A 27,675-nucleotide genomic window follows, 5' to 3' on the forward strand; every position below is an offset into this window, starting at 1 on the left:
AAGTAGATAAAGGACATGTGTTCTGAAAAGTACAGATTCATAAGCATTATTTAGCTTTGTTTCAAGTTGCTTCATATTGTGAAGTTTTTTCCACACACACCTGCCATCCCACCCAAGGATCCAAGGACACTAGGATCTTTTTCTTATATTTTTGCATTCAGACTAGTCAAAGTAGATATTTGTGCCAATAGGTTCTAGTACTACATTTTCCCCTAGCCAAAAAAGCATTTATTACTGATGGATAAGTGTAGCACTGAATGGGTTAAGTAACCGTTAGGCATAAACCAGTGAAGATAGTATGTACCGCATTCTGGCTACCAGTCCAATATTCTTTCCACTAATTTATCCTACTTTCCTTGTTCCTAAAACCAAGAAGTTAAATGGGAAATTTCAGATCTAAACAACAAAGTTAAGAACAAAATTGGAAATTTGTAAAAGGACAAGTAAATTTAAAATACTAATAAAAAAGTCAATTATGCAACGAAAAGTATATGCCAAGGGATCCTAAGAGAGTTATCTAAGGTGTCTTGAGGAGTCCAAGTGCTCCATACAGCTAAGTATTTACATGGTTTGGGAGATGATGAACGGGAAACCAGTCCACAAATTCCACAGGACTTATACAGAACAAGGTTTCATTAAAAAAAAAAAACCCACAAAACAGATGTCTCATTCATTCATCTTCAAATTGTCAAACTGGGATCACATAAACAGCACATTTCTCATTTTTATTTCAACATTTAAGATATTCACAGATGGAGCATTATATTCTCCATGGCAGACAGTACCAAAGAATACAGACATTCCACAATGGTTAACAAACTGATTTTAGTTACCAGAATTATACATTTGTAACTTGTGAGTTTTTATCCCCTAGAGATAGCATTCTCATCATGTTTTATCCAAACAGTTTTCCAGTTCTGAGAATTTTGCTGGCCTCGTTACCATTAGAAGAAATAGCTGAAAAGAAGTACATGGTACAGGTATACTCGATTGTATTTACATTCTCCATTGATGATTTTTCACCCTATTAGCATAGATATAAATCATACTGTATACATCAATGTTAACTATTAGACCAGTGTGAACCATTAACTATACCACGTAGTATATCCAACCAGGATTTAAATATTTTATTCAAAAACTTTATTTTGGATCACCAAATTCCAAATATGGTTTCTGAGCTGTCAATCCACCACACTGATCTACTCAACTCTTGATTCTTCTGAACACTGAATTTCACTAATATTGGTTAGCTGTAATTTTTATGGATTACATACCAAATCTTCAACCACCAAATACAATGCACAGCTACAAAGGAACAACATTGCCTAAAAACTCGGTGAAACAGACAATGTGCATTAGTCACATGCAACATGTTTGGTTTTAGTTTTTTGGAGCTATTCAAACACTTCTTCCAGGCTACAAGAACACTTCAGAAATTTGCTTACAGCTGCATATAACCTCTTACATTTTGGAATAAGGCTACAAAGATATTTCTGTCCTTCCTCATCAGTGAAAAAACTTCTATTTTTTTCTCAATATCCTTAGAGCTTTTATATAAATACTCCTTTAAGGCTTACAAAGCACTTTCCTCACAACCAGAATCAGTTCACCAGAAGTGAACTACTATCATCTCCATTTCACAGACTAGAAAACTGATACACAAAGATGTGACTTGCCCATGGTGTCAGCCCAAAATCTGTAACATTATAGATTTAGATCACAGATTTAGAAGGATTTCATAGGTCATCATCTAGTACAACCCTGTCATTTTACAGATGAGAAAACTAACTTCACGTCTAGCATTTCCTCCATTACATGCTACTGCTTCTTCTATTTAAAAAAAGCTGATCACAACATCTTTAAGAGCTGACAAAGTAGGTGGTTTTCTCTAAAAGATATTTTGTACTTATAAAGCATAAAAGGACAATGCATCAGAGAACTTTTCGTTGCATTAATAATAGGTTTGCACACTGGAGTAATAGTGTAATTTACTGAGGCCTAAATATCAATACATCAGTTCTTTAAGTAACATACTTACTTCCAAGGTCAAATTTTACTTGTCAAGAGATTTTAATTTGAAGAATGATGAATAAGGTAATGCTTCCCTTTAACTTGTCCCAACACCCGAACCCACACAAACAATAATAAAAATTAACAATGTACTGAATACTAAGTGGGTGTATTTGATGTGTCATTATAACAGATAACAAGTTATTACTAATATTGATGCAACTACTTACACATATAAGTATTTTAACAAGCTGTTCAACACCTAGATTACTGATGGATTTCAGCACCATCTTCACCATAGCAAAGCATATTAATGTGTTAGCTTTATCCATTTAAAGCTTTGAAATACACCATCTCATTACTCCCTACCAACCAAACTCAAGTCCTTTGCTTTAACTCAATCCTGTTAGTCAGGAAGGAACAATGCTTTTAAATCATATTTCAGATAAGTTAAAAGGGTAAAATGCTTCCCTCAAAAATTGGGCAAAATTTCAGTCTAGAGGAATACAATTTGAATCTTTTGGTCTATATCATGGGTACTATTATATATCAAGAATTTCCTTATTCCCTCAAAGTATTTAATCAAAATGTAATGCAAGATATTATAATCTAAAAAGTACAAAATCTCACTTAAAAAGAGTAACTTTCAGTTAAGAATCAATAACTATATTCATTGGCCAGATAGTCTTAAAATTAAGCTCCTGATTATTGTATTATAAAATGTTTTCTGGACTGCAAATCAAACGAATACATTTAATAGGAAGGGTGGAGAATTCCTAGGCATTTGCAGAGAACCAATGAAACACTGTCAAATATCCTAGCTGACTGACAGCAGTAGCCATTTGGGGTTTGCTACCAAATCCAAATCCACTTTGTTAACAACAATTTATTCTTAAAAGGCTTTCAAGAAACAATATATATGAGTAAATCATAATCGCACAGTTATATGAATTGATCTTAAAGTGCCACCACAGTAAAATAATCTCATTTTTCATAGTCCTACCTGAATGTACACTCTATTCTAAAAATGTGATCAAGTTTGGATCATTCAAAATAGAAGTATTCTTATCCCTACCTGCCTTTGATCTAAAGCTGTATGACCATTAGTCTTCCCATCTTTCCTAACTACTCAGTTACATTTCCCTTTAACACACACAAGGTTTTCACAAGTATTGCATGGTTCCACACACACCTCTATCAATGCCTTCTTCAGATCTTAAACTATCATGTCTGTTATCCAAGTGTTTGTGCATTTTCTATGTCACTATTTCTGTGCCTCCCTCTTTAGACACAATATGGTAAAGGAGCTAAAAGCTAAGTGTAGGTCAATCAAATCCACTTAGGTGCATGTTGGCACGTAAGTGCATGGCCAAAACAGTATCATTCCCAACAGACTAATGTGGGAAAAACTATAGAAAACAAATATCAGCCTATTCTTATAAAAGTTCACTATAATAATATAGCAACATGGTTAAGCATGTTGTAATTACTTCTCTGATGACAAAGTTAATATACTATCATACTCTCAGATGGCAAAGTCTATATACTATCCATACTCTCTGTATCTAAAATAAAAAGTTAGGACCAGTAAACTTTCTGGATTTTTATTAAATCCTAATCTGAGGTAATTTAACAATAATATCTGATTTTACAGACATCATCCTAAAAGCTGTAAACATCTTTCAAAAGTAAAGGCAAATTAAGACTTTCATATCATGATCTTCTGCAGACTAAACAAGGTGGCTTGGTAACTACACAGAACTCTGGGGTAATTAACATACACTTGCTCAGAGTAAATACAAGCAGTGTTCATTTTTAAGTATAATGCAATACTTATTACAGTAGAATTAATTCTAAGGCTTCCATATACAATATTTAAATTGATGATCAGTACCTTAAGGAGTGATACCTTAGTATTTCAATACCACTGAAGTCTCTAAAAATTAACATTACATCATTAAGGGAGAGAAGCGAAATTTAAGTTTCAAAATGACAAGCCACCCTAGGGGAAAATGAAAGAAATAAAGAGAGAAAGAAGCAAAATTATGATAGTGAAAAAAATTTAAGCCAAATCAGTTTTGGATATTTTGAAGAGAAAAGATGATAAGCTCTAGCTCTCACAAATCAAATGCTTATTGTTAAATTCAATGCTATTCAATGCCTCCTTAACATTAGTTGAGTTGAAACTAAAAGATCTAAAAATTGTTAATATTGGCCTTACCAGTAACCAACACTTCTGATCAAAAAAGGCCACAACAGTTAGATTTTATTACTTGATTTTATTTTACACCAGGTGGTGGATGCAAAGCATTCCTTTTTAATAAAGTATAGACAATTAGCTTCACTCAGAATACACTTTTAATGCACATTTAAAAAAAAAAGATTCATCTTACAAATTGTTTTGCAATCCAAATATACAATAGCTTGGAAAACAAATAGTTTAGAAAACAAAAGCCAATGTAAAAAGACTGATTAAAACAACTAAAACAGTACAGGTTTCATATGGCTCTGATTTTACAGTTTTCTTACTGCATCATCAATATCAGAAATCTGTTCCTTCAGCTGGCTCCATTGTTCTGGATTTAAAGAAATACCTAAAACACATTTTTTTTAAAAAAATAAGAGTTAAAATTTATTTTCAGTGCAGATCTTTACAAATGAAACTTTACAACTGAAATATCACAATTTAAATTTTTAATTACCCATCTTGAATACCATTAAGAGTTTTTTAAAAAATCATTACTGCTATGTACAACTTTATTTCTCCACAAAGCACTCTCTCTGGTCAGGCCAAACAAAATCATTACTTCTCTTATACACCAGCTCCACTTTGAAAGACCAGTGTATCTTTCAATTTTTAAATACATTCCTGTGCAATCTTGATAAATAATCTGAGCAAATGATAATACACAGCTATAGCACAGTCATCAGGAAATTAGCAAACCAAGCAGACGTGCACAAATTTGCTGATTAACAACCAAACCCAGAACTGAGCAAGATTTTCTCCAAAGGTCCATAGGTACCCAGGTAAATCTCTTAGTTCAGGAGTGCTAAACAACTCCTAGGGTACAGGACTCTTAGGACATTTCAGATGAAGCTAACTTGGGGTGGGGAGACCACACAGTGCAGGACGCATTAAGTAGTATTTCTGAAAACTATGTAACACACTAAATTGTCACATTTCACTGAATTCTAGAGGCTACAAAACCTAGCAGTACAAATAAAGGGATAGTAATCACCCTAGAGGGAGAGTAAACATCATTTTTACTATCACATCACCAAAAGTTATTTTGTACAAAGTTATCACTATGAGTACAACTATTAGAGTTATACACTCTTTCACCTTGTCTAAACTTGAATGTAAGCTCATCAAGGACAAGTATTTTATATTTTTCTATTTTATTCTCCAAACCTCCAATATTTAATGCATTACTTCTATGAGTAAATAAGTAGAGAAAAAATGAATTTTGAAGATTTCTGTATGCACAAGGGTAATTATAAAGCTGTAAAAAGCATTAGGGAACAACTATCTAAATTATTCAAATAGTTTAACATGTACAGCAACAAAAAATCTATCTAACATGCTAGACTGATTACTGCTGAAAGTAGAAAGGGAAAGAAGGTGAACGAGACCAATATTCAAGACGATCTGAACAAAAGACTTAAAGAAGGTGATAGATATTATAGAGAAAGCATTAAGTTTAACAATACCATGTGTGAGACAATGAAATTTTATATAAAGAGGGAGAACAGCAAGTGGAACACTCTAAATGACAGGGCAGTGGAGTAAACAATAGAGAAAATAAGCAGCACTTTGTCTCGTTAAAATTTTGAGGCAGTCCAAACGGTTGTCCGTATGTTCATGTGGCTGCTTTTGCAAGGTTCTCTGTTTTCTATGTGTACTGCTTCAAATTCAGAATAATTCTTACTTTGGATTCAGTGACTCGCCAATCACTCTCTCTAATCACTCCTTAACAAGACTTTAATCTCCTTCAACCTGTTAGGGTTAAGTTCTCCCCAACTCCCATCCTTGGCCCCTTCTCTTTTCTCGGCATTCCTTCCCTGTGCAAACTTACACACTTACAAAACTTAAAGAATCCCTTCTATAAAGGTAAATCTCCAATTTGCATCTCCAGCCTGAATCTCTCTTCTGATCTCCAGACCTACCTCTCTCTACCTGTTTTACAATCTCTACCTGGATGTCATTAGTGGTACATCTAAATCATTATGTCAAAACTGAGCTCGTTATCTTCATCCCTAAACATTTCTCTCTCTAGCACCACCACTCAGGAATAACACCACCTACCTCCCAGGGTCACTGTGAAAAATCAAATAAGATTATATAAACTTTAAAACACTACATAAATGTTGATTATTATTCCCTATGCCTGCAATGTCCTCTCTCTTCAGTTTAACCTACTGCACTCCTACCCATGGTCCACTCATTAAAGGTCAAACAGTACGCTACTTCTTCCACAAAACCTTCCTGATTTTTACCCACAAGCAATGACTCCCCTCCCCTCAGCCACACAAAACACTTCGCTCTGCGCTGAATGAACTTAAGGAATTATGCGTGTTATAGTAATTTGTGCTTCTGTCTTACACCCCTACTAGACTAAACTCAACACTGTAACATGCCATAAGTCTTAGAGTCAGGTGAGCCCTGAGTTTGAATCTCAACTCCTGGAGCTAAACAGGGATTTGACTCCCCAAGAAAGTCACTTCTCAGAGGTTGTTTCCTCATCAATAACAAACACTACCTCAAAGGCACATTTCAAAAAAGAATGCTCTGTAAACTTTAAAGAACTGTAAGAAGCACATGAATTTTTATTATTGTTCTCTCTCAAGCACCTAACACAATGTTCTGTACCCAAATGGTCCCTTAAATAAATGCTTGTTGAACTGAAAGATGAATTAAACTATTTCCCTAATTCAAGAGCAAAGATTAAGTCTTCTCTTTCCTTAGTGGCACCTAATATGGGACTCAATAAAGCAGGTACTCAGCAAATGCTTCTTGAATAAACAAAGAAGATTTCAATAAAACAGATGTGAGACAAGATGAAGAAGGGAAAGATCAGGGACAGGGATAAATATCAACAATTAATCTCTTACAGATCAAAGACAGAGAGTATGCCCCTGCCTACGGAAAGGAACCTAAAAAAAATTGTACTCTCAACTAATTTTCGTGACAGTCCAGTTGTCCTCCAATTATCCCAAAAAACTGTAAAAAACAAAATAACTTCAACTACGGATTATAAATGGATATTCTGGAAGTTCTCTGAATTACAAACAATCAAAAAATATTACATTAAACTTTATACGAATATACATAATTTTTAAATCTGTGCACTAACAGATCATGTTTTTAAAAATTCCTAACTGGAACATATCCACAAGGATGTCTAGGAGTAAATAAAGTTAATCTCATCATTCTCAGGATTTCACAAGTGAAAGTACTCTTTCCACTGATAATTCATAACTGCTCCTTGCCTCAGTAAATGGTTTCATGAGTTTCTGGAGCCAAAAAGTTCAATCACTTTGTAACCAACTTTCTGGTGACTGGCTTGATGACAATGGCTGGTCTTTCTTGTATGGTAGTACTTGCTATGACATAACAAACCCCATTGGTAGCTCACCATCTACAGGCCAAAAGGAAACTTCAAAATGGAATTTTTTTTATCTTCCACCAATACATATAAGTACATAAAGAAGAAATTTATTTAACTTTCATATTAATGATAAAATTTCCTAATGAGAAATCAGAGTAAACAGATTTTAAGCAAATTATAGAGAAAAGAACCCTTTATATTCTGTATTATATGTATTCTTTAGAGACATATAAGTATAGTTCCATCTTAACAATCCTCACAGATAGTTATCTTTCAAAGAAGAAAAAAAAAACTCACCTTTTCTACCAGGCTTCATTTCACCTTCCTGGTCCATCCAGTATTCTCTAATATCAATTAGGACCTTTCCTTTAAAGTCCCGAACACTGACATATCTCATTTTTCCAATCTGCAAATAAAATAAGTTCATGAAAGATTCCTATCACTATTTGTTTGCACAATAAATTGTGTACAGACTTAAATCACATTAGTCACTGAGTATTTCACTAAAACTACCTGATTCTATTATTTGATTATGAAAAATCTCATGACTTCTATTTGACTACTGTTCTCAATAAAGTCAAAGTATCTACATATTAAAATTCAATAAAATTTCTCTTAAAAATCTTCCAAATAGTTTCAAAAACAGCTAGGAAGAAAGGGAAATATTTACAAAATTTGTATTAATAAATGTGGAAAAGAAACTATTATCTTGAGTTTTTTTAAAATAAAATTTTATTAATGTCTTCTGTTCTTTATATTGTCATACTTATCCCCAGTGTCCCCTCCAACCCTATCTCAGAAAGTCATCCCATATATCAAGTGGTATTTTTAAATCAACACAACTGGCATATGGAGAAATTCCAAAAGCCTGTGCAATATTAACACCTGTCACTTCTACAGAGGAGTAGGTTATGGGTCTCCCCTCACATATCTTTATCCAAGTCATATTTGATCTTTATTATATTGTTACATTCACTTCTGATTGTGGGGGAAGGGTGGTTGTGTTTTCCATTTAACATTGTTTAGAGTGTATGTTGTTTAATTGGCTCTGCTTATTTCATTCTATATCAGTTCATAGAGCTCTTTCCATGCTTCTCTATATTCATCACACAGATCTCCTCTAATAACATAGTAATACTCCACTGCACTCCTGTACCACAATATGATTGGTCATTAACCAATGGGCATCTCTTTTGTTTCCAATTCCTTGCTATCACAAAAAATGCAGCTCTAAATACTTTGGTGTACTACGGGACTTTCTTCTTTCGGATGGTTTCCTTAGAGTATAAGCTCAATACAAGAGTTTCTGGTTAGCAGGATATGAACATGTTAATCTCTTTATCTGAATAATTTCAAATTGCTTTCCAAAATGATTGTACCATTTCACAGATCTACTATCAATGTGTTGGCGTGCCTACGATTAAATAACCATTCCAAAACTGACTATGGCCATTTTTTGTCGTGTTTGACAAATTAGAGTGTGAAGTGAAACCTTAAAAGTTGTTTTGATTTTCATTTCCCTTATTGTGATTTAGAGTTCTCTTTCATGTGATTGTGAATACTCTGCAATTTTTCTTTTAAAAACTATTCATATCCTTTCATCACCTAACCACAGGGAAATGGCTACTACTCATACATATGTGCATATATGCAAAATGTTTACATTAGTCATATATACATATTTATCAAGTTAATATGTTTAATATTAAACCTTTATCAAAAAAATTTCACAAAGATTTTTTTTTCCCATTCAACTACTTCCTTTCTTATCATAGGTGCATTAATTTTGTCTGTGCAGGAGCTTTTCAGTTTCATATCTAAGTTATCTATTTCATATTTTGTAATTGCCACTTTCTCATTTGGTTAAGAATTTTTCTACTCATAGCTTTGAGAGCTATTTTTTTTCTCTTCTAATTTTTTTTTATCATGTGATCTTTAATATTAAGGTCACATGTCCATTAAAATGTTATCATGGAGTATAGTGTAAGGTATTGATCTAAGTCTAATTTCTGCCTGACTGATTTTCAGTTTTCCCATCAGTTTTTAATCAATTCAAGAGTGTTTTCCTAAGTAATTTATGTTTTCCACTTTAGCAAACACTGGGTAATTGAGTCCATTATTTCTGATTCTCCCTTTCTAGTATGTTCCAATGATTAACCAAATATTTTCATCAATAACAGATGATTTTGATGATTGATGCTTTAGAATAGTTTGCTGTCTAGAAATGCTATTTTCCCTTTAGCTCAATTTCTTTTCATCATTTTCTTCAATATTCTACTTTATCAAATTCAATAAAATAGTCCCTTAGAAATTTCATTAGTACAGGAAACTATCATCTTTGAAAGAAAACTCTTTAGAGTACAACTACAAGGACACATATTCCCAATAGATACTAAGTGATAAAATGCACAAATTTAATGCTTTTTTGTTTTAGCCAAATATTAGTTCCAGAGGAGGAGAGCAATCAATAAGCATTTATTAAATGCCTATTAAGTGACAGGCACTATGCTAGCAACTAAGGATACTAAGACAGAAATAAAAGTCTCTCTACTCTCAAACAAATTACTTCCTATAGGAAAAGACCACATACAGAACTTGTAAAATATAACTACTTTAAAATTACATACAAAGTAATTGTATTTTCAGTAACTGACACGGGGGAAGCAGAAAAGGCCTCCCTAAGAAAGGCTGCTTCTTCTGAGTTTGGAAGGCAACTAGTGATTTTAAGAGGCAGAGGTGAGGAGAGAGCACACTCCAGGCACTGTGAATGCAAGAAGATGGGAAATCGAAGTGTCATGCATGAGGAACAAAAAAGCTAGTATGTCTGGACCAGAGTACGTAAAGAGGTTATGAAGAGCTTTAAATGGATTGGGGCTGCAAAAGTTAAAGAAAGCTTTTCCTTTTAGACATTTTTTTAAGCTTTGATGGTCACTACTCCTTGGTTGGGGGAAATACAAATTTAAATGGATTACTAACGTGATCAAGATACAAAACAGAAATTTAGAGATATTACCACTTCTTACAAAATGGAAGAGGGTGGCATATAAAGGACAGTAAGAAATGCTTTAAACAAGGACTAAAGTAATGACTCATAAAATAAGCTAAACAGCTTAGGTATTACTAATTGAAGATATTTTTCTAATCCACCAAAATTACCATTTACATATTCTGTATATTCTTATGCAAAAAATGTCTCCTGGTATAGAATATAAGTTCCTTAAGACCAGGGATTGTTTCCTTTTTGTCTTTGTATCCCCAGTGCTTGGCATATAAGAGGCGCTTAATAAATGCTTCTTGATTGAGAAAGGATATCTAGTAAATGACCTGTTAGAATAATAAACATTAACTAAGTGCCTACTATATGTCAAATTGTTTAAGTGCTAGAGAAAACTAAACTATTTCTATGGCCTAGTCAATAATCCTAAAACTTTTTCTGAGATGAATTTTAAATTTAAATTTTAAATTTCAATCCAAAAATTTTATGTAACATATTTTTGTTTAGTAGTATTCCATTCTATGACCCCATGGACTCTAGCACACCAGGCCCTTCTGTCCTCTAGTATCTCTGCAAGTCTGTCCAAGTTCGTATTTGTTGCTTCCATGAAACTACCTACTCATCTTCTGCTGTCTTCTTTTCCCTTTGCCTTCAATCCTTCCAAACATCAGCGTCTTTTACAATGAGTTCTGCCTTCTCACTATGTGAGCATAGTATTAAAGCTTCCGCTTCAGCACATAACCTTCCCAGTGGACAGCCTGAATTAATTTAAGTATTGACTGATTTGACCTCCTGCTGTTCAAGGAACTCAAGTCTTTTTCAGCACCACAATTCAAAAGCACCAATTCTGTGATATTCAGCTTTCCTTACAGTTCAGCTCTCATAGCCATACACTACTACTGGAAAAACCATAGCTTTGACTATAAGGACCTTTGTTGGAAAGGTGATGTCTCTGCTTTTTTAGTACACTACCAAGATTTACCACAGTTTTCCTTCCAAGGAGCAAGTGTTTTAATTCCAAGGCTGCAGTCACCATCTGCAATGATCTGTGGGCCCAAGAATATAAAATCTGACTCTGCTTCCATTTCTTCTCCTTCTATTTGCCAGGAAATGATAGGACCAATTGCCAAGACCTTAGTTTGTGTTGTTTTCTTTTATATTAAGCTTCAAGCCAGCTCTCATCTTTCATCCTCATTAAGAGGCTTCTCATGACATTGAGCTTTGATTCATCCAGCATGGCATTTCACATGATGTATTCTGCATGTAAGTTAAATAAATCAGTCTGAGCCTCCAATCCATGATGCCAGTAAGCCTGTGAGATGCTGGCATGAACTGAAAAAGGTGATCTCATGGGAAGGGTGGGAGAGTGGCTGTTCAGCCTGGGCTGAGATAGGATTCTCCTGACTCAATTCCCCCACTGACACCTGGCAGACTTTAAGCTTGACTGAATGCAAGTGGATAATCTAATCCTGCCTAGAACTGACATGAAGCTGGGGAGATATTGGTTCCCTACAATGTCCCTACTCTTAGTGGCAATTTCCTATAGTCAAAAGGTTTGCGAGCTTAATACCAGTTCTATTAAATTATAGATGGTTGGTAGGGGAACATCCGAGGTTAAGTCTAAAATTAAGCTATTAGGCTTAGGACTTTAGACCAACAACAATAAGTTAGGGTCCTTTAATTCTTAGTAATACTGTGGAGACAATTAGGTCAAGGGCTTGTGAAGTTAGCATACATTATTATTATTTGTGTCTCAGTTAATGTTAAAAAAAAAAAATTGTTTGCGGTCTATGTAATGCTTTAAAAGAAGTATCAACTGACCATGAGTTGGAATGGTTTTGTGATATGAACTGTGTTAAAAATGAAAAATAAGTAAATCAGGTGACAACATACAGCCTTGTCTTACTCCTTTCCTAATCTTAAAGCAATCAATTATTGCATGCTTGGCTCTGACTGTTGCTTCTTGGCCAGCATACAAGTTCCTCAAGGACAAGTCAGATGATCTGGTACTCCCATCTCTTAGAGGACTTGTGATCCACACAGTCAAAGGCTGTGACATGTGACATGTCATTCAATGAAGTAGAAGATGGTTTTCCCAGAATTACCTTGCTTTCTCCATAATACAACAAATGTTCCCAATTTGGTCTCTAGTGCCTCTGCCTCTTCAAAAACCAGCCTGTTCTGGTAATTCTCAGTTCACATACTTGAGAACTTAAGGAATCTTAAGCATAACTTTGACTGGCATGTGAAATAAATGAACATTCCTTGACACTGCCCTTCTTTAGGGCAATGAAAATTGATCTTTTCCAATCCAGTGGCCACTATTAAGTTTTCCAAATTTGCTGACATATTAAAGGTAACACTTTAACAGCATCATATTTTAGGGTTTTAAATAACTTAAGCTGGAATTCCATCACCTCCACTAGCCTTACTGTTAGCAATGCTTTCCAAGGTCCACTTGCCTTAATTCTCTAAGATGTCTGGCTCTAGATTAGTTACCAAACCATCTTGGTTATCAGTGATGTTAAGATCTTTCTTTCATAGTTCTTTTGTGTATTCTTCCACCTTTTTAATCTCTTCTGCTTCTGTTAAATTCCTGCTATGTTTGTCTGTTGTCATGCTCATTTCTGCATGAAACTTTCCCTGACAGTTCAAATTTTCTTCAAGAGATCCTGCCTTTCCCATTCCACTGTTTTCTTCTATTTCTTTGCATTGTTCATTTGAGAAAACATTCTCTCTCTTGCTATGCTCTGTAACTCTGCATTCAGTTAGGTCTATCTTTCCCTTTCACCTTTCATTTTTCTTTCCCTAGCTATTTGTAAAGCCTCGTTAAACATCCATTTTGCTTTCTTACTCTTCTCCTTCTTTGGAATATTTTTTGTTGATGCCTCCCATACAGTACTGCAAACCTCTGTCCACAGTTCTTCAGGCACTCTGGCACTATTTATCAGATCTAACCCCTGAAATCTATTCATCACTTCCACTTCCTATTCATAAAGGACATTATCTGGGTCATACATATAGTCTAACTGGGGACAGCAAGGTGGCACACTGACATAGCACTAGCCTAAAGTCAGGAAGACTCATCTTCCCGAGGTCAAATCCCATCTCAGACACTAGTTGTGTGACCCTGGGCAAGTCACTTAATCCTGTTTCCCTCAGTTTCCTCATCTGTAAAATGAGCTGGAGAAGGAAATTGCAAACCATTCCAGTATTTTTGCCAAGAACTCCCTAAATGGAGTCACGAAGAGTCGGACACAACTGAAAAAATAACTGAGCAACATATGGTCTGACAGTTTTCCCTATTTTCTTCAATTTAAATCTGAATTTTGCAAATAAGAAATTCATGATCTGCAACTCCAGGTCTTGTTTTAACTGACTGCATATAGCTTCACCTTTGGCTTCAAAGTATATTATCAATCTGATTTCCATATTGACCATCTGGTGATGTCCATGTGTAGAGATGCCTTTCGGGTTGTTGAACAAGAGTGCCTGTCATGACCAGCAAGTTATCCTGACAAAACTCTAGAAAACTAGCAGTCTCTGCCCTGCTGCATTTTGTACTCCAAAGCCAAATGTGTCTGGTTCTTCTTACTTGATTTCCTACTAAAATTGAACATTCCAATCCCCTTTGATGAAGGTGACATTTTCTTTTGGTGTTTTATCTAGATGATGCTGTAGGTCTTCAGAGAACTAATCCACTTTGACCTTTCTGGTATCTGTGGTTAGGAGCACAGATATGTATTTCTGTGATAAACAGTGTGCCTTGGATTCAAACAGAAAATTTGGTCATTTTTTTAAGTAAGAGATATTTACTCCAAAATAACATTAATTTGATCAGTATAGATTATCCTGGATGAAATAAACAACACTATAATTTCACACTTTAGAGATTATTTTATGAGTTACTATGGTAAAAGAAATCATCTGGTAGCAGTCTTCTAGCAACAGGCCTTTCCAAACTTAATCAGAGGAGTCTACACACAGCAGACTGTGGTCCAATCTGTATCCAAAGCCTTTCCCACCTTACTTACTACTTTCCAGAGGTTACACTCCAGTGGCATAACCCTCAAAATCCAGGGATCACATTAGAATTATATTCAAAAACTCCCATCCATGTTAAGTCTAACAAGAATGTTTCTCCTGCAGTAAAGCACCCATACAGGGATATCTGTTCCCAAGATATTTCAAAACATGTCTAAAGTAGAACTTATAACCTTTCTGATCAAATCCTACCCTTCTCCAAATCCCTCCATTTCTGTTAAGGGCATTACAGTTTTTCAGTCACTGTCAATTCAGCATTTTCCATATCCCTAAAATACCTAGTCATCTGCCAAGTTACATCATTTCTCCCTCCACAACAACTCTCCCATTCATCTTCTCCTCACTCAAAGGGCCAAGCCTTTATCCCCTGCCATGCTTGTCAAATTTACATGTTAACACAATGCAGGGAGAAAAAACTAACACTGGGTAATGGAGTCAGGATCCAAAAAGACTCACAAGCTACGACACTGGGCTAGATCTAATAAGAGAAAAACCAACAAGAATAAATGCAAAATCTTACACTTGGGTACAAAATATCAACTTCACATGTACAGAATCAGGGAGACATGACTAGGCAGCACTTTATCTGAAAAGCATTCGTGGGTTTTAGTGGACTACAAATTCAATTGAATTAGTAATGTGATGTGTTGATCAAAAAAGCAAAATTAAAATCTTGATCCACACATATGAAGAGATTCCTTTAGAGAATAAAGGGTACATACAGTACAGAATAAAGGGTCATCTGTTACCAGATGACCTTTAAGGTCCTTTCCAGCTCTAAATCTACAACCCTGTTAACCTAAAATGAGATCTCATCTCTCAACTAAAACTATTCTCTCAAAAATTACCAATTATCTCTTAATCATTTAACCAAATAGTCTTTCAGTTCTAATTCTTCTTGATCTATCTGACACTGCTGACCACCACCATCATCTCCTAGAGAGTCTCTACTCTTCAGGGTTTTTGTGACACTACTCTCTCCTGGTTCTGGATCCCACCTCTCTCCTCAGTCTCTTTGATTGGCACATCATGCCCCTTAACAGCAGGTACTCTTCTGTCCAAGAACCTCTTCTCTTCTCTCCCGACATACTCTTGCTACTCCTAAGTTTTACATGGATTTAAATAACTGTATCTTCTCAATGACATAGATGACTCCCAGATTCACATAATTGGCCCAGTTTTTCTCCTAAACCACAGACCCACATCAACAATCTCCTTTAGGATATCTCAAATTGAATATCCCAGGATCATCTTAAAGCTCAAGCTGTCCAAAACTGAACCCCATTATCTTTCCCCCAAACCATCTCCTCTTCCAAACTCATCTACTTTTTCAGCTGAAAGCATACCTTCCTTCTAGTCTCCCAAGTTCATAACTTCAGTATTATTCTGGACTCCTCACTCTCCCTTATCATTACCAAATCCTGTCATTTCTACCTTCACAATATCTCTCACGTCTGATCACCTTTCTCTCCATTCACATACACAGTTGCCACCTCATTTCAGGCCCTGATCCTCTCTTGCTTAGATTGTTATAATTGACCTGCCTCAAGTCTCTCTCCCACTCTTATCCAACCTACATACCCCTACCAAACTAATTTTCCTTAAGCACAGATCTGACCATGACTCTCCAATTCAACTAATTCCCATGTCTTCCTAGGATAAATTGTAAATTTTCCTATTTAGCTTTTAAAACCTGTAAAAACTTGACCCCTAACATCTTTTCAGACTCACTAGACAAGTCTCTTCCTTCTATACTCTGTGACCAATACAAATTAGTCTAATTCCTGTTCCACATAAACAATACTTCACCTTCCATCTCCATACTTTTGCACTGACCATTTCCCCAAGCCTGGAATGCACTCCCTCCTTACCTCTGCCTCAGTACCCCTATCTTTCTTGGAACATGCTTGCTCAGGCACCATCTTTTACACCAAGTTTTTCCTGATACTTCCAACTGCCAAGCTCTCTTTCTAAAACCACCTCTTATTTAACCGCTTTGCATATATTTGTATTTATTAACTTTATATTTATGGTGAACATATTTTATATGTACTACTTATCTCCTCCATTAAAATAAAAGCTCACTGCAAATAAAGACTGTTTCATCCTTTATACTTGTATTACCAGGAGCTAACACAGCTCCTGACACATAGTAGGTACTAAATTGATATTTGATATTGACTGGTAAGTGTGTTAGAGTACCTTTTCACATTGACTAAACCAATGTCAAGGATGAGAGTTCTGATACTACCATTTCAACATCAGAATGGGAAAAAATTCTTCTTGGCATCATGTATTTCAAATGTCAACACTGGGTGAATGTACCCCCAAGCATACTTTATTCCACACTCCCTCTAACAAATATCTCCTCTATGTATAGATTTGATTAGCAACAAGGAAGAATGACTTTTATTCTAAATTGCATATAAACATTATATAATCTCATAAAGCATATTCCTAAATTTCAGGCCTATCAGGTAACTTTAGCTAGATTATTTTACCCTTTGCTTTGCTCATAGGCTGAAAACATGTAAAAATATGAAGCACCTTCTCCTTCCCTCAGTCCTCCCAACATACAAAAAGGGCAAACCAGTTACTTATTATCTCTAAAAGACTCTGATCAGCTTTTCAGAAACAGGCCCTGGCTCATAGAAGCATCACTAATAACTGTGTATTCTGCTTCACAAAGAGACCCTAAGTACTCATCCAATCTGTTTACTTGTCCCTAGAGACAGGATTCTAAGTCATTAGAGAGGGATTCATTTTTTATTCCTTTTTTCCTTCAGCGAATTAAAGCCTATAACAACCTATGACTTACAAAATTGTACTTTAAAAAGCTTCACAGTCACAAAGTCCTTATTTGTACCTAAGACAAAATCTCCCTTGCCATAACTTAAGATTGTTGTCACCTATTTTACTCCCCAAGAATAGATTTTTTCCAGGGGTTGAGGGAATAAGAGAGGCAATCTTTCTCCTGGTCCTTAAATTGTCTTCCAGGACAACTAAAACTGCTCGAGGTCACTAATGACCTTTTTTTTAGAATTATAATCTTCCTTTATGAATCTTTATTTCTCTGTGGAGAGGCAGCCTTGATATTTGAGAATCTAAAGACACCTGGGGTAAAAAATCTCACTTTAAATATATACTATTTGTGTAAGCATGAATAAATCTTTTAACGTCTCTGAAACCACACTTCTCATGTGTAAAATGGCAACGGTAATATCTTCTAGTATTTACTTCCTAGAGCAACTCTGAGAATCAAATGTGATAATATTTGTAAAGTGCTTTGAAAACTTTACAGCACTACACAAAGGTCATCCATTATTATTTTTGATACACCCGATAAATATGTCCCTCTTGAAAATCACATTCTTCTATGACACTTCTATGACACTTGACCCGCAATATTTTCTTCTTCTCTCTTAACCATGTCTCCCTTGCTCTTCTACCTTCTACCAAATGGCTAACAAGTTTTCACAGAAGCTTCACTACGTAGTCTGTTATACTTCTCTGTCTATATTCACTTCTTCAGAGAGCACATCCAATCTTAAGGTTTCCACTTTCACCCCTGATTCCCAAAATCTACATTTCAAGCCACAACTTCTCATTTATTCTAGTACAAAATGTCCTGTTGCACACTATGAATAATAAAGAAACCTGGAAACACTGAGGAATTGATACTGAGAAAAGTAAGCAGAACCAAAACAAGTTACACCATAATGATCATAATAATATAAAAGAAAACAAAGCTAAAAACGAAAACTCTGATCCATTGCCTTTAAGATTCCTTCCTTCTAGGTAGATCAATCAAATATTTATAAAGCACCCAATGGGGATTCAACTACAAAGAATGAGACACTCTACTCTTAAGGCATTTACATTCTAGCTGGGAGGACAACTGCTCATATAAGTACAAACAGAACATAAAGAGAATAAATACAAAACAGAAAAATAAACTGTAGTTTGGGAAGGCGGGCACTGACATTCAGAGTATCAGAAAAAGCTTTATGTACAAGATGATGCTTGAGCTGTGTTCTGAAGGAGCAGAGGGATTCCATGAGGAAGAGGTAGAAAAGAACAGATTCTAAGCAGGGCAGGGATGGCCAGTGGAAAGAAGTAATGTGAACAAAGAACAAACAACAGGTCTATTTGGCTGCATCTCAAAAACTCAGCACATATGATGTCCATATACTGGAATTGGAAAAATAATTGGGGATAGGTTGTTAAAAGCTAATTAGAGAAATTTATCTTAGAGGCAACAGGGGGCCCCTGGAGCTTGATGAGCATGGGAATAACACAATCAGATAAGTACTTAAGGGCAAAGTGATGGGGAACACAATTTATAAATAAATAGATAGATACAAGATACATATAAGGCAGAAAGATATGGTATGCTAAGTAAGTAGTCTTTGTATCCAGTTGTGATCTTATCTCCCAACCCAAGGAACAAACTCTTCCTAAAACAATACTTTCATCAAACCATTTCCCTGTTTAAGACCCCATAGACCCTATTAAAAAAACTCCCCACTGCTTATCAAAATGAGCTCAGACTCCTTAGTCTGGCATTCAAAGCCACTGAGGAGGCCACAACTTTTCCTAGCCAATTTCTCAGGCTAATCCTCCCTGATCGGAATCAAACAGGCTTCCTCATCATCTCCTTCATAATAAATTCATTCCTACTTCTGTCTTGGATTATTCAATTGCTCCATCTAAACTGCAGTCTTTTTTCTAATTAATAGTCTACCTATCCTTTAAAGCCCAGCTCAAGACTCACCTTCAATTTATTTATCACTTTTAATTTCCATAACATTTCTTTTATGGGAATTGCCATCAAGAAGTATTTTTTAAATCAGGCAATATACATACAACTTCAGTCATAATATTCAAGCTACTATCCTATGCTAATTCTCAATGCTGTCCAAAGAACTATTTACTTGAAAGAACAATTAAATGTGGCATCTTTTCAACTAAAACAATGATGATGACTGTACAAGAAAGTCATACAATTATATAGCATCAGATTTAGACTGGATAAATAAGTCACTAGAACCAAACTCTTCATTTCACAGGGCAGACACTCAGGATGTCTTACCTAGTGACTCACCCAACATTACAGAGCAGTAAATACCCATCAGAATTCAAAACCCAGTCCTGTCCCTCCAAATCAAATGTCCTTTCTCCTTCCCTTTTACTTCATGATCTTTAGCACCAAAATATATAAGAACTGCTCTGTTTCTAAGGATATATAACTGTCAGCTTTACCTGGAACATATGATCATCTCGGCTGCTGCTTTGTTTGGAAGAAGCTGGTGCCTTAGAACTTTCTCCTGTCTTTTGCTTCTTTATAGGCTTTTCTGGAAGAGCTTGCTTTTTCCTCTTTGCCTTAAAATACAAATTTTAAATATGGTCAAAGCATGCAAAAAGAAAATAAATTTTTAAGTTCAACATGATTCCACAGCTGATAAAACCACAAGAGTCAAAATTCCAAATGTGGGGCAATGTTTTAAAAGAAGTAACCTAATTTATTCATCAGGAACATAGTCTTCAATCCACACGTATGGTAAAAAAAATAAGTAGTAGGTTTTCTTTCTTATTTAAATGCATTACTTATATTTTTATATTTTTTTCTTTAAGATCACTGTAATTTTCCAATAACTTCCTGTGAAAAGAAGTCCCCTCCCTTACCACAAATAAGTACAGTCAAGAAAAGAAATCAGCACATTGGCTCCACTGGCCAGTTCTGACAGTTCACCAACTCCATTGAGAGGTAAGAGACATTTTTCACTAGTCCTCTGAAGTCACTATTGGCAATACAGTTTGAATAAAGACTAAAATCATGACTGGAATTTGTGACCCATTAATGTATATTAGTTATTAAATTGTTTATTATTTATTTAGAGCAAATCACACAGGTATATAGTAAACTAATAAGGAATGCAAATTAGAACTCTCCTACCATATATCTGAAAAGAACAAAAGAAAGAGATTTTGTGCTGGGCTCTGGAAGTTAACATCTTGGACTTTTATGGTATGCTATGAGTATTTATACAATAATATTATGGAAATCATCAAAATAATGATCATTTTCAGTGTTATATTAAAAGCTTTCTAAATAGTCACTGAAAATTAGCCAAAAAGACCTAATAGTATTTAAATGAAGTTCTTCCCCAAATCAGTAGAGGGCAGTCATGATCCTTAACTGGAAAAAAAAAAAATGACCTTTTTATGGGGAAGTGCAAGAAACACCAGACAGTGAGATTTCACTGGTATTGGGAATTCAAAAGGAATGAAACTGTTCTATAACTTACATGCTTGGAGCATAAAGCACTGAAATGTTACCTCTATGAGTCAGAGAGGTGAGACTTAAAAATTTAAGCATATAAAACTACATGTTTTCTTGACCTGTGTCCACTAAACCATACTGTTTCTCAATATATGAATAAAATTATTATATTCTGCATTTTACTGGGTATGATGAGTAAAAACTAAAAGACTAGAAAACTAAAAAGTGTCAATGAATTAAAGGGAAGCACAGTCAGGATTTGTAGTACCATTCAAGATCTAAGTAGTTAAAATTAGCTCATCATATAGAAGCCTGTTAATAGGTAAATTAAAAGTACTTTAATCAAGAGTTTTCCTCTTTATTCCATCTTCTTGAATATCAAAGCTTTGCTTTAAGCAGTGAGGGTAAAAGATCTACACTAACTTTTTAAAAGGCTCTAAATAAATACAACTTTTCCAAAACTTTTTCACTTTCATTTAACAAATAGATGCAACAGATGAAAAAACTGGAAGCCAAAAGACGTAAGTCTACATATTGCATGTGCTTACAATATACCACAAATAAGTTCAGTCAGGTTACCTTTGCTGGAAACAAAATGCTTTAAGAAGAAAATAGCAGCTATAAAGATTGCAATCAGATATCTAATATGTTTGAAAAAACTTATTATTTTGACAGGAATAGAAAAGTTATTGTGTTCCTTGAGGTATCTGGTAATTATCTCAACAAATAAGGAGCATAGTTAATGGAAAACTTGACCTATTTCATCATATTTACTTACAAATAATTCCATTCAAACTACACACAATGCAAAGTTTACTAAACATAAGATTCAATTGTCTAATAAGCAAAATTAACATGTTAATAAACAATAGCTTGAAAGTGGTGGTTAAGATTATATCAAATCAACCACAGGGTACAAAGAATTCAAGGATGACCTAGTCTCATTACTGAATATAGGCATCACGGAAGAAAGGACAGAATGGTAAACTTAAAAAGGAAGGAAGACCCGGGTTCTAATCAACCTCTGACCCTTACCAGCTATGTGATCAAGGACAAATGACAACACTCCTTTAAGCTTCAGACAATTCTCTAAGAATATTCTCTAAGTTATAGAAATAAAGGCAGTTATCTGCTTCCACATGAATAAAATCACAGACCTTTTGACACACGAACTAATAGATCCCAACGCTCTACAGCAAAAGAAAATTATATCCTAAGACTTAGAACCAGAGTAATCAGTGGCTTTGACCCACTCTCCTTCCATTGTCCTATAAAGATATACTTCAGTGTTGCAGATTTGCAATCAAATCTTGGCTCTCCCACATCTTACCTTTCGTGGGTTTTTAACATGTCACTTGCTCATCTGTAAACTAGATGACTTCATGATCTTCAAGATCACTTTTAATTCTGAAATCCTATAATTCTTGGTGCAAAAAAGGAAGCATAGCACAGTACTTCTAGACAGATATACTACCACAGAGATTATGCAAATGAACTGTTTCAAATGATTACCTTCTTGTCAATTTCACTGTCAGAATCACTTCCAGATGAGCTTGAAGAAACAAGTTCCTTTGATTTGGGCATCCTAGAAAGAAAACATACTGTAAAAATGTCTTATAAATTAATTTTAAATATATTCAAATCATTTTAACTTAATTTTATGCCATAGAAGAGCCACAGGCCAAATTCTACTACAAATAAACATTACGTTATAGTTAATCTCTATTGTAGCAAGAGTGCTATAATAAGTACATTGCTAGAAATCACACTTCCGGTTTGTGTGAACTAAACAAAACAGAGTAAAGCAGTAAATTATCACGTGAAAAAAAGTATCCTGAACCCAGGGGGAGCAAAGAGGGAAGTAAAATGCAAACACCAACATTTTCCTCCATGCTCCTGGATTTTTTTTTTCCCTATTATTCAATTTAATTTAACAAATGTTAAACACATTGTGAGATTTTTAAAAATTTAAAAGACAAGGCCCCTACCCTACTGGGGGGGGAGGGTGGAGAGAACACATACATAAAATTCTGTAGTGTGGAACAATGGAGAGAGTGCTGCATTTAGAGTCAAAGGAGCTGAGTTCAAATACTGGCTTTGTCACTTACCACCTTGGGCAAGTTACCATCGGGGATGCTCAACTATAAAAGGTCCCTCCCAGTCCTAAATCCATCACCCTATTACATTAGACAGGTACAAAACAAAATTCTATAATAGGTACAAAACAGAAAACTCTTAATATTAGGAAAACTTCATGAAGGAAGTAACACTCAGAACATTTAAAATAGGGAAAACAGGAAAAATAATGTTGAAAATAGGGTGGACATTAAATTGAAGAGTGCCTTGAATGCCAAAGATGTCTGAACTCAATAGGCAATTCAAGGAACCACATAGCCTAGGAATAACATAGTTTACAAGATGGATTAGATAAAAGAGAATGAAGGCAGAAAAACAGCAGGAGATTTCTGCAATAGTCAAGATGGGTGTAAATAAGGGCTTTGTACTAGGATGGTAGTAGTGGAGACAGAGATAAGAGGGAAGAGGAGCAAGGTATTTGAGGATACCATGAAAGAAGGGAATTGGTAGTAAATTGTGTGAAGCTGGAACAAAAGAACTGTGGGTTTCTCAGCTGGGCTCTGCTGTCCTACTTCCCACTAGGAAAGCAAAGAACACACACAATAAGATATTTGTTAAAGAAAGATATAAGGTCAGAGTAAGCATTTGAAACTCAGGATTATTCACTGTATAGGATTACATCATTTCAATCAACAAATATTGAGTGCCTAGTATGTATAAAATATTCTTGTGATATAAAGACTGGCGTGATTGCAATCTTCAAGGAAATTATCAGGAGAGAAAAAAGTGGGAAGAGAGCAGATGGTGGGGAGAGATGGTAAATGCACAAATGACCACAATAAAAGAAGCAAGTGATGAGCACCACAGAATTCAGACATGGTTACAGCGTAAAGCTCACTGGCAAGGTGCACAGAGCAGCACTAGCCCAGGAGTCAGGAAGATCTGAGTTCAAAATTCCACCTCAGACACTAAACTAGCAGCATGACTCTCTGGGTAAGTCACTTAACCTGCATTTGCCTTTTTTCCTTATCTGTAAAATGGGGATAATAATAACACCTGTCTCTCAGTCTCCTTTGGAGCATAAAATCTGGTATTTGGAAAGCGCTATGCAGACTTTTAAGGGCCTTGTAAATGTTATTTGTTTGTTTGTTTTTTAAGTAATTCCAGCTTTGAACCGAACCTATTAAGTGACCTTAGGCAAACTGGTTCACCTTGGTGGGGTGGAGTACAGATAGCCCTTGATAAATCTTTGTAGACTGAGGGATGACACCTAAGGTCCTTTCCAGTTCTAACATTTTCTTTAACTCAGAGTGTTATAGGAATAAAGAGAGATTATGTACAGTTGGGCAAGATCTCTTTGAAAGCCTCATGAAGTAGATAGTAACAAGGGTCCAGAATGGCTAAAAGAGTTAGCCCAGGTACAGTAAAAGGGCAAAGTGAGTTCAAAGAAAGAAAAGGGAAAAGCATTTAGTAAGCCCCCAGTATGTGCCAGGCACTGTGCTTAGCACTTGACAAGTAGTATCTCATTTGACCTTCCCATCCACCCTGGGAGGTAGGTGCTAATATTATCCCTATTGTCGAGGACACTGAAGGAGACAGAGGTTAAGTAACTTAACCAGGGTCACAAAGCTAATGTCTAAGGCTGGATTTGAACTCAGGTATTCCTGACTCCACATCTAGCACTCTGAAATGTACAAGGTGTGCATTCATGAAAAAAGCAGGTAATTGGATTTGAATTGAGCCTCCTTTTAACGTAAGATAGCAATAGGGAAATAAGGCTGAGCCCACCTAGAGCATGGAGGTCCTAGAATGCCAAGCTGAAGGCAATGATGAACTATTAAAGGATTCTGAGCAACTAACTTTTATATGCAGATATAGTTGTCACAACATTTCACAGTTTTATTAACACATTCTTAATTTTCATATAGCATTAAGACAAAGTATTATCTAGTAATTGATGTAACCTGTCAATTTTCTTTTCATACTTAGTGCTAACCCTGTGCTAATTATAGGTTTTCACTGTTCACAAAGTTATAAGTAATCAGCTCCTAAGACTATAATAAACCAGAATAATTACCAACTATGCTACACCCACTTCAAAATACATCCACTTAGAAAAACACTTCATCTTGCCTTGACACTTTAAATTTTAATTCAGGATAGTTTTACTGGTACAAACCAAACTGGGTATTTTGAGATTTTGCCTTTTTCCTTTCTAGAAATAACGAGAGCATCTTCAAATTTTTCTTCAAGTCAACCATCAGTAATCAGCTGTATTGCTGAATACATGTTAAATCAGCTTCAACATGTTCCTTATTAGGTCAAGGTAAAAATAAAAAAAAGTGGGACATCCTCCACTGGCAGCTTACTCCAAAAGTACATATCATACCCTCAAAATAGTTGTCGATTTTGACTGTTAAAATCTTGAAGGTGAAGAGTAAAAAGATAAGATACTGCAAGTGTTCAAATTCACCTACTTTAAATAGTCAGACTCTCAAAGCACACTGTTTACCACTGCCCTGAATCAGCTGTCCATAGACTGACCTGAATTATCTGCCCTAGAAGCCAGTATTCTGCAAGGATGAAAAATCATGAATTAAAAATAAGCCACTTGAATTCATTTAACTGCCAAAGCATAAGCTCCCCCAAATCCTTTAGTAAACACTTCCCTGGAAGATATTTAATAATCCTCACCACAAGCAATACCTCAAAACAGAAGTACAAATTTCATCTAGACAAACAGCCAAGAAGGCTCCCTCAAATAACCAAATCCTTAACACAAACCCAGCTTCCAGCCACATCCATTCTGCGAGGGCAGCATTTCTCAAAGAACAGAAACGCTCCTTACCAGGATCTCCCCAACATTCACCCCACCTAATTTAAGCAGGAGAGGCGCCTGTCCTGGATGGGCAAGCAACGTGAAGAAAGGGGTCTGGTCCTTCAGGACGGATGGGTGGGGGGCGGGGAGGGGAGTGCGGACAGAAGGGAACGGAGGAGGAGGAGGACGGGGATAAATAAGGAAAACCAGCCCCAGAAGGCCAGGAATCCTCCAAGAAAGGAGCAGAGAACTGCGGGAAGACGGAAGGTTAGAAGGACGAATCGGGGAGGAGGTGCGCGGGGCATCCCGCGGCTGGGAGGGGGCTCGGAGCGGGGGCCGCGGCGGGGGACCACGGAGGGAGGGGGCGGGGAAGGGGGAGGGGGCGGCCCACCAGGGGGGATGGCTGGAGAGGAGCCGAGGAGGCTCTGTGTGTGGTAAGGGGAGGGACTTGCTCCAAGCGCCATTTTCTCCTTCTCTTTCAATGCGTTTCCTTTCCCTGCCCCCCGCCCAAGGCCAAGACCAGCCCCCTCCCCCAATCCCTCGGACCCACCCCCCCCCAGCCCAGCCCGAGCCCGCGCGCGAACCAAGGGCGGAGGGAGGGAGGCCCGGAGGCCCGCGCCCGGCCCTCCGCATGGTCCCTGCTCCGGGCGGAGCGCCTGCAGCCCCGGCCCCCGGCCCGCGCCCCCTCCGCCGCCACCCTCCGGGGCCCAGGCTTCTTTCTAAGGGCCGAGGACTCGACCGCGGGGCCCGCCCCCGGAGGCGCCCACTGCAGCAGCCACGGCCGCCCCGGGGGCGCGGAGAGCGGGGGCGCGGGGTCCGCCTCCCGACGGTGGGAGCCGCGAGCCCGTCAGGGGCTCCGCCATTTCCCGCCCCGGGGCCCCAAATGGCCGCCCGGCCCACAGCACGCACGGGCTCCGGCGGCGCCGAGGTCCCCCCGCCTCGGATGGGGCCCTGGAGCGGCGCGATCGGCGGAGGGGAGGGGAGGGGAGGGCAGGAGGCGCCGGCCTCGATGACTCACGCTCCGTTCCTGCGGCCGCACACTCTGCTGTGAGCTCGGGAGTGACAGGGAGCCGGAAATGACGGAAGGAAAGAGTTGTCCCGCCCCTCCTCCCCTCGGGGCGGGGAGAGGGATATATTAGGTGTGGGGGGCGTGTCCTTTCGAGAGAACCTTTTCCAGGTGCTTAAAGGGGCCGCTTCCAGGAAGGAAGGAAAGGCAGGAAAGGAAAGAAGGAATGGAAGGAAGGAAGAAAAGAAGGAAGGAAGGAAGGAAGGAAGCAGGGAGGGAGGGAAGGAAGGAATAGAAGGGAAAGAGGGAAGACAGAGAGGCAGTCAGGAAGGAAGGAAGGAAGGAAGGAAGGAAGGAAGGAAGGAAGGAATGGAAGGAAGGAAGGAAGGAAGAAAGGAAGGAAGAAAGAAAGGAAGGAAGGAAGGAAAAGAGGGAAGACAGAAAGGCAGTCAGGAAGAGGGAAGGAAGGGAGGGAGGGAAGAAGGATGGATAGTTTTACCCCCAGAAGGGCAGGATGGTGGTGCCTTACCCCACCATCCCCACCCTTGGCCAGGCTTCTTGCAAAGGGCTGTGTTGATCCCAAAGCTGACTGAATATGGAGAGGATAACAACTCTAACACCAAAAGCAGAATTTTTTTTCTTTCAACAAATATTTATCAAGAACCTACCATAGAAAAAGACGTCTTGGAAGAGTGAACGAAGTGCCAGAACTGACATTAGAGCCCCTCCGTTGGAATCCCAACATTGCTCGTTTACTTCTGTGTGACCTCAAGGAACTTCACTTAACCTCTCTACTGTCAATTCCTCACATAAAATGAGAGATTTGGCTGA

General features: G+C 37.1%; 1 protein-coding gene across 4 annotated transcripts; it reads right to left on the reverse strand.

Annotated features, from left to right (window-relative positions):
- Positions 1 to 4,272: 4,272 nt before the first annotated feature.
- Positions 4,273 to 27,413, reverse strand: SUB1 (SUB1 regulator of transcription). Of its 4 annotated transcripts, none has more exons than XM_072605901.1 (6): positions 26,857 to 26,946; positions 25,565 to 25,593; positions 22,457 to 22,529; positions 19,924 to 20,043; positions 7,920 to 8,028; positions 4,273 to 4,607 (listed from the first exon to the last, which is right to left on the reverse strand). In XM_072605901.1, exons 3-6 carry the CDS (start codon positions 22,526 to 22,528, stop codon positions 4,528 to 4,530), a joined length of 381 nt encoding a protein of 126 aa, XP_072462002.1. In that variant the 5' UTR covers position 22,529; positions 25,565 to 25,593; positions 26,857 to 26,946; the 3' UTR covers positions 4,273 to 4,527. The 4 variants fall into 4 exon arrangements, with proteins under 4 accessions (XP_072462002.1, XP_072462003.1, XP_072462001.1 ...); XM_072605902.1 differs by having other exon boundaries at positions 26,748 to 26,873; XM_072605900.1 differs by lacking the exon at positions 25,565 to 25,593 and having other exon boundaries at positions 26,857 to 27,413.
- Positions 27,414 to 27,675: the final 262 nt, after the last annotated feature.

This window comes from Notamacropus eugenii, chromosome 4 (assembly GCF_028372415.1).
Source record: "Notamacropus eugenii isolate mMacEug1 chromosome 4, mMacEug1.pri_v2, whole genome shotgun sequence".
Classification (NCBI taxonomy): Eukaryota; Metazoa; Chordata; class Mammalia; order Diprotodontia; family Macropodidae; genus Notamacropus; species Notamacropus eugenii.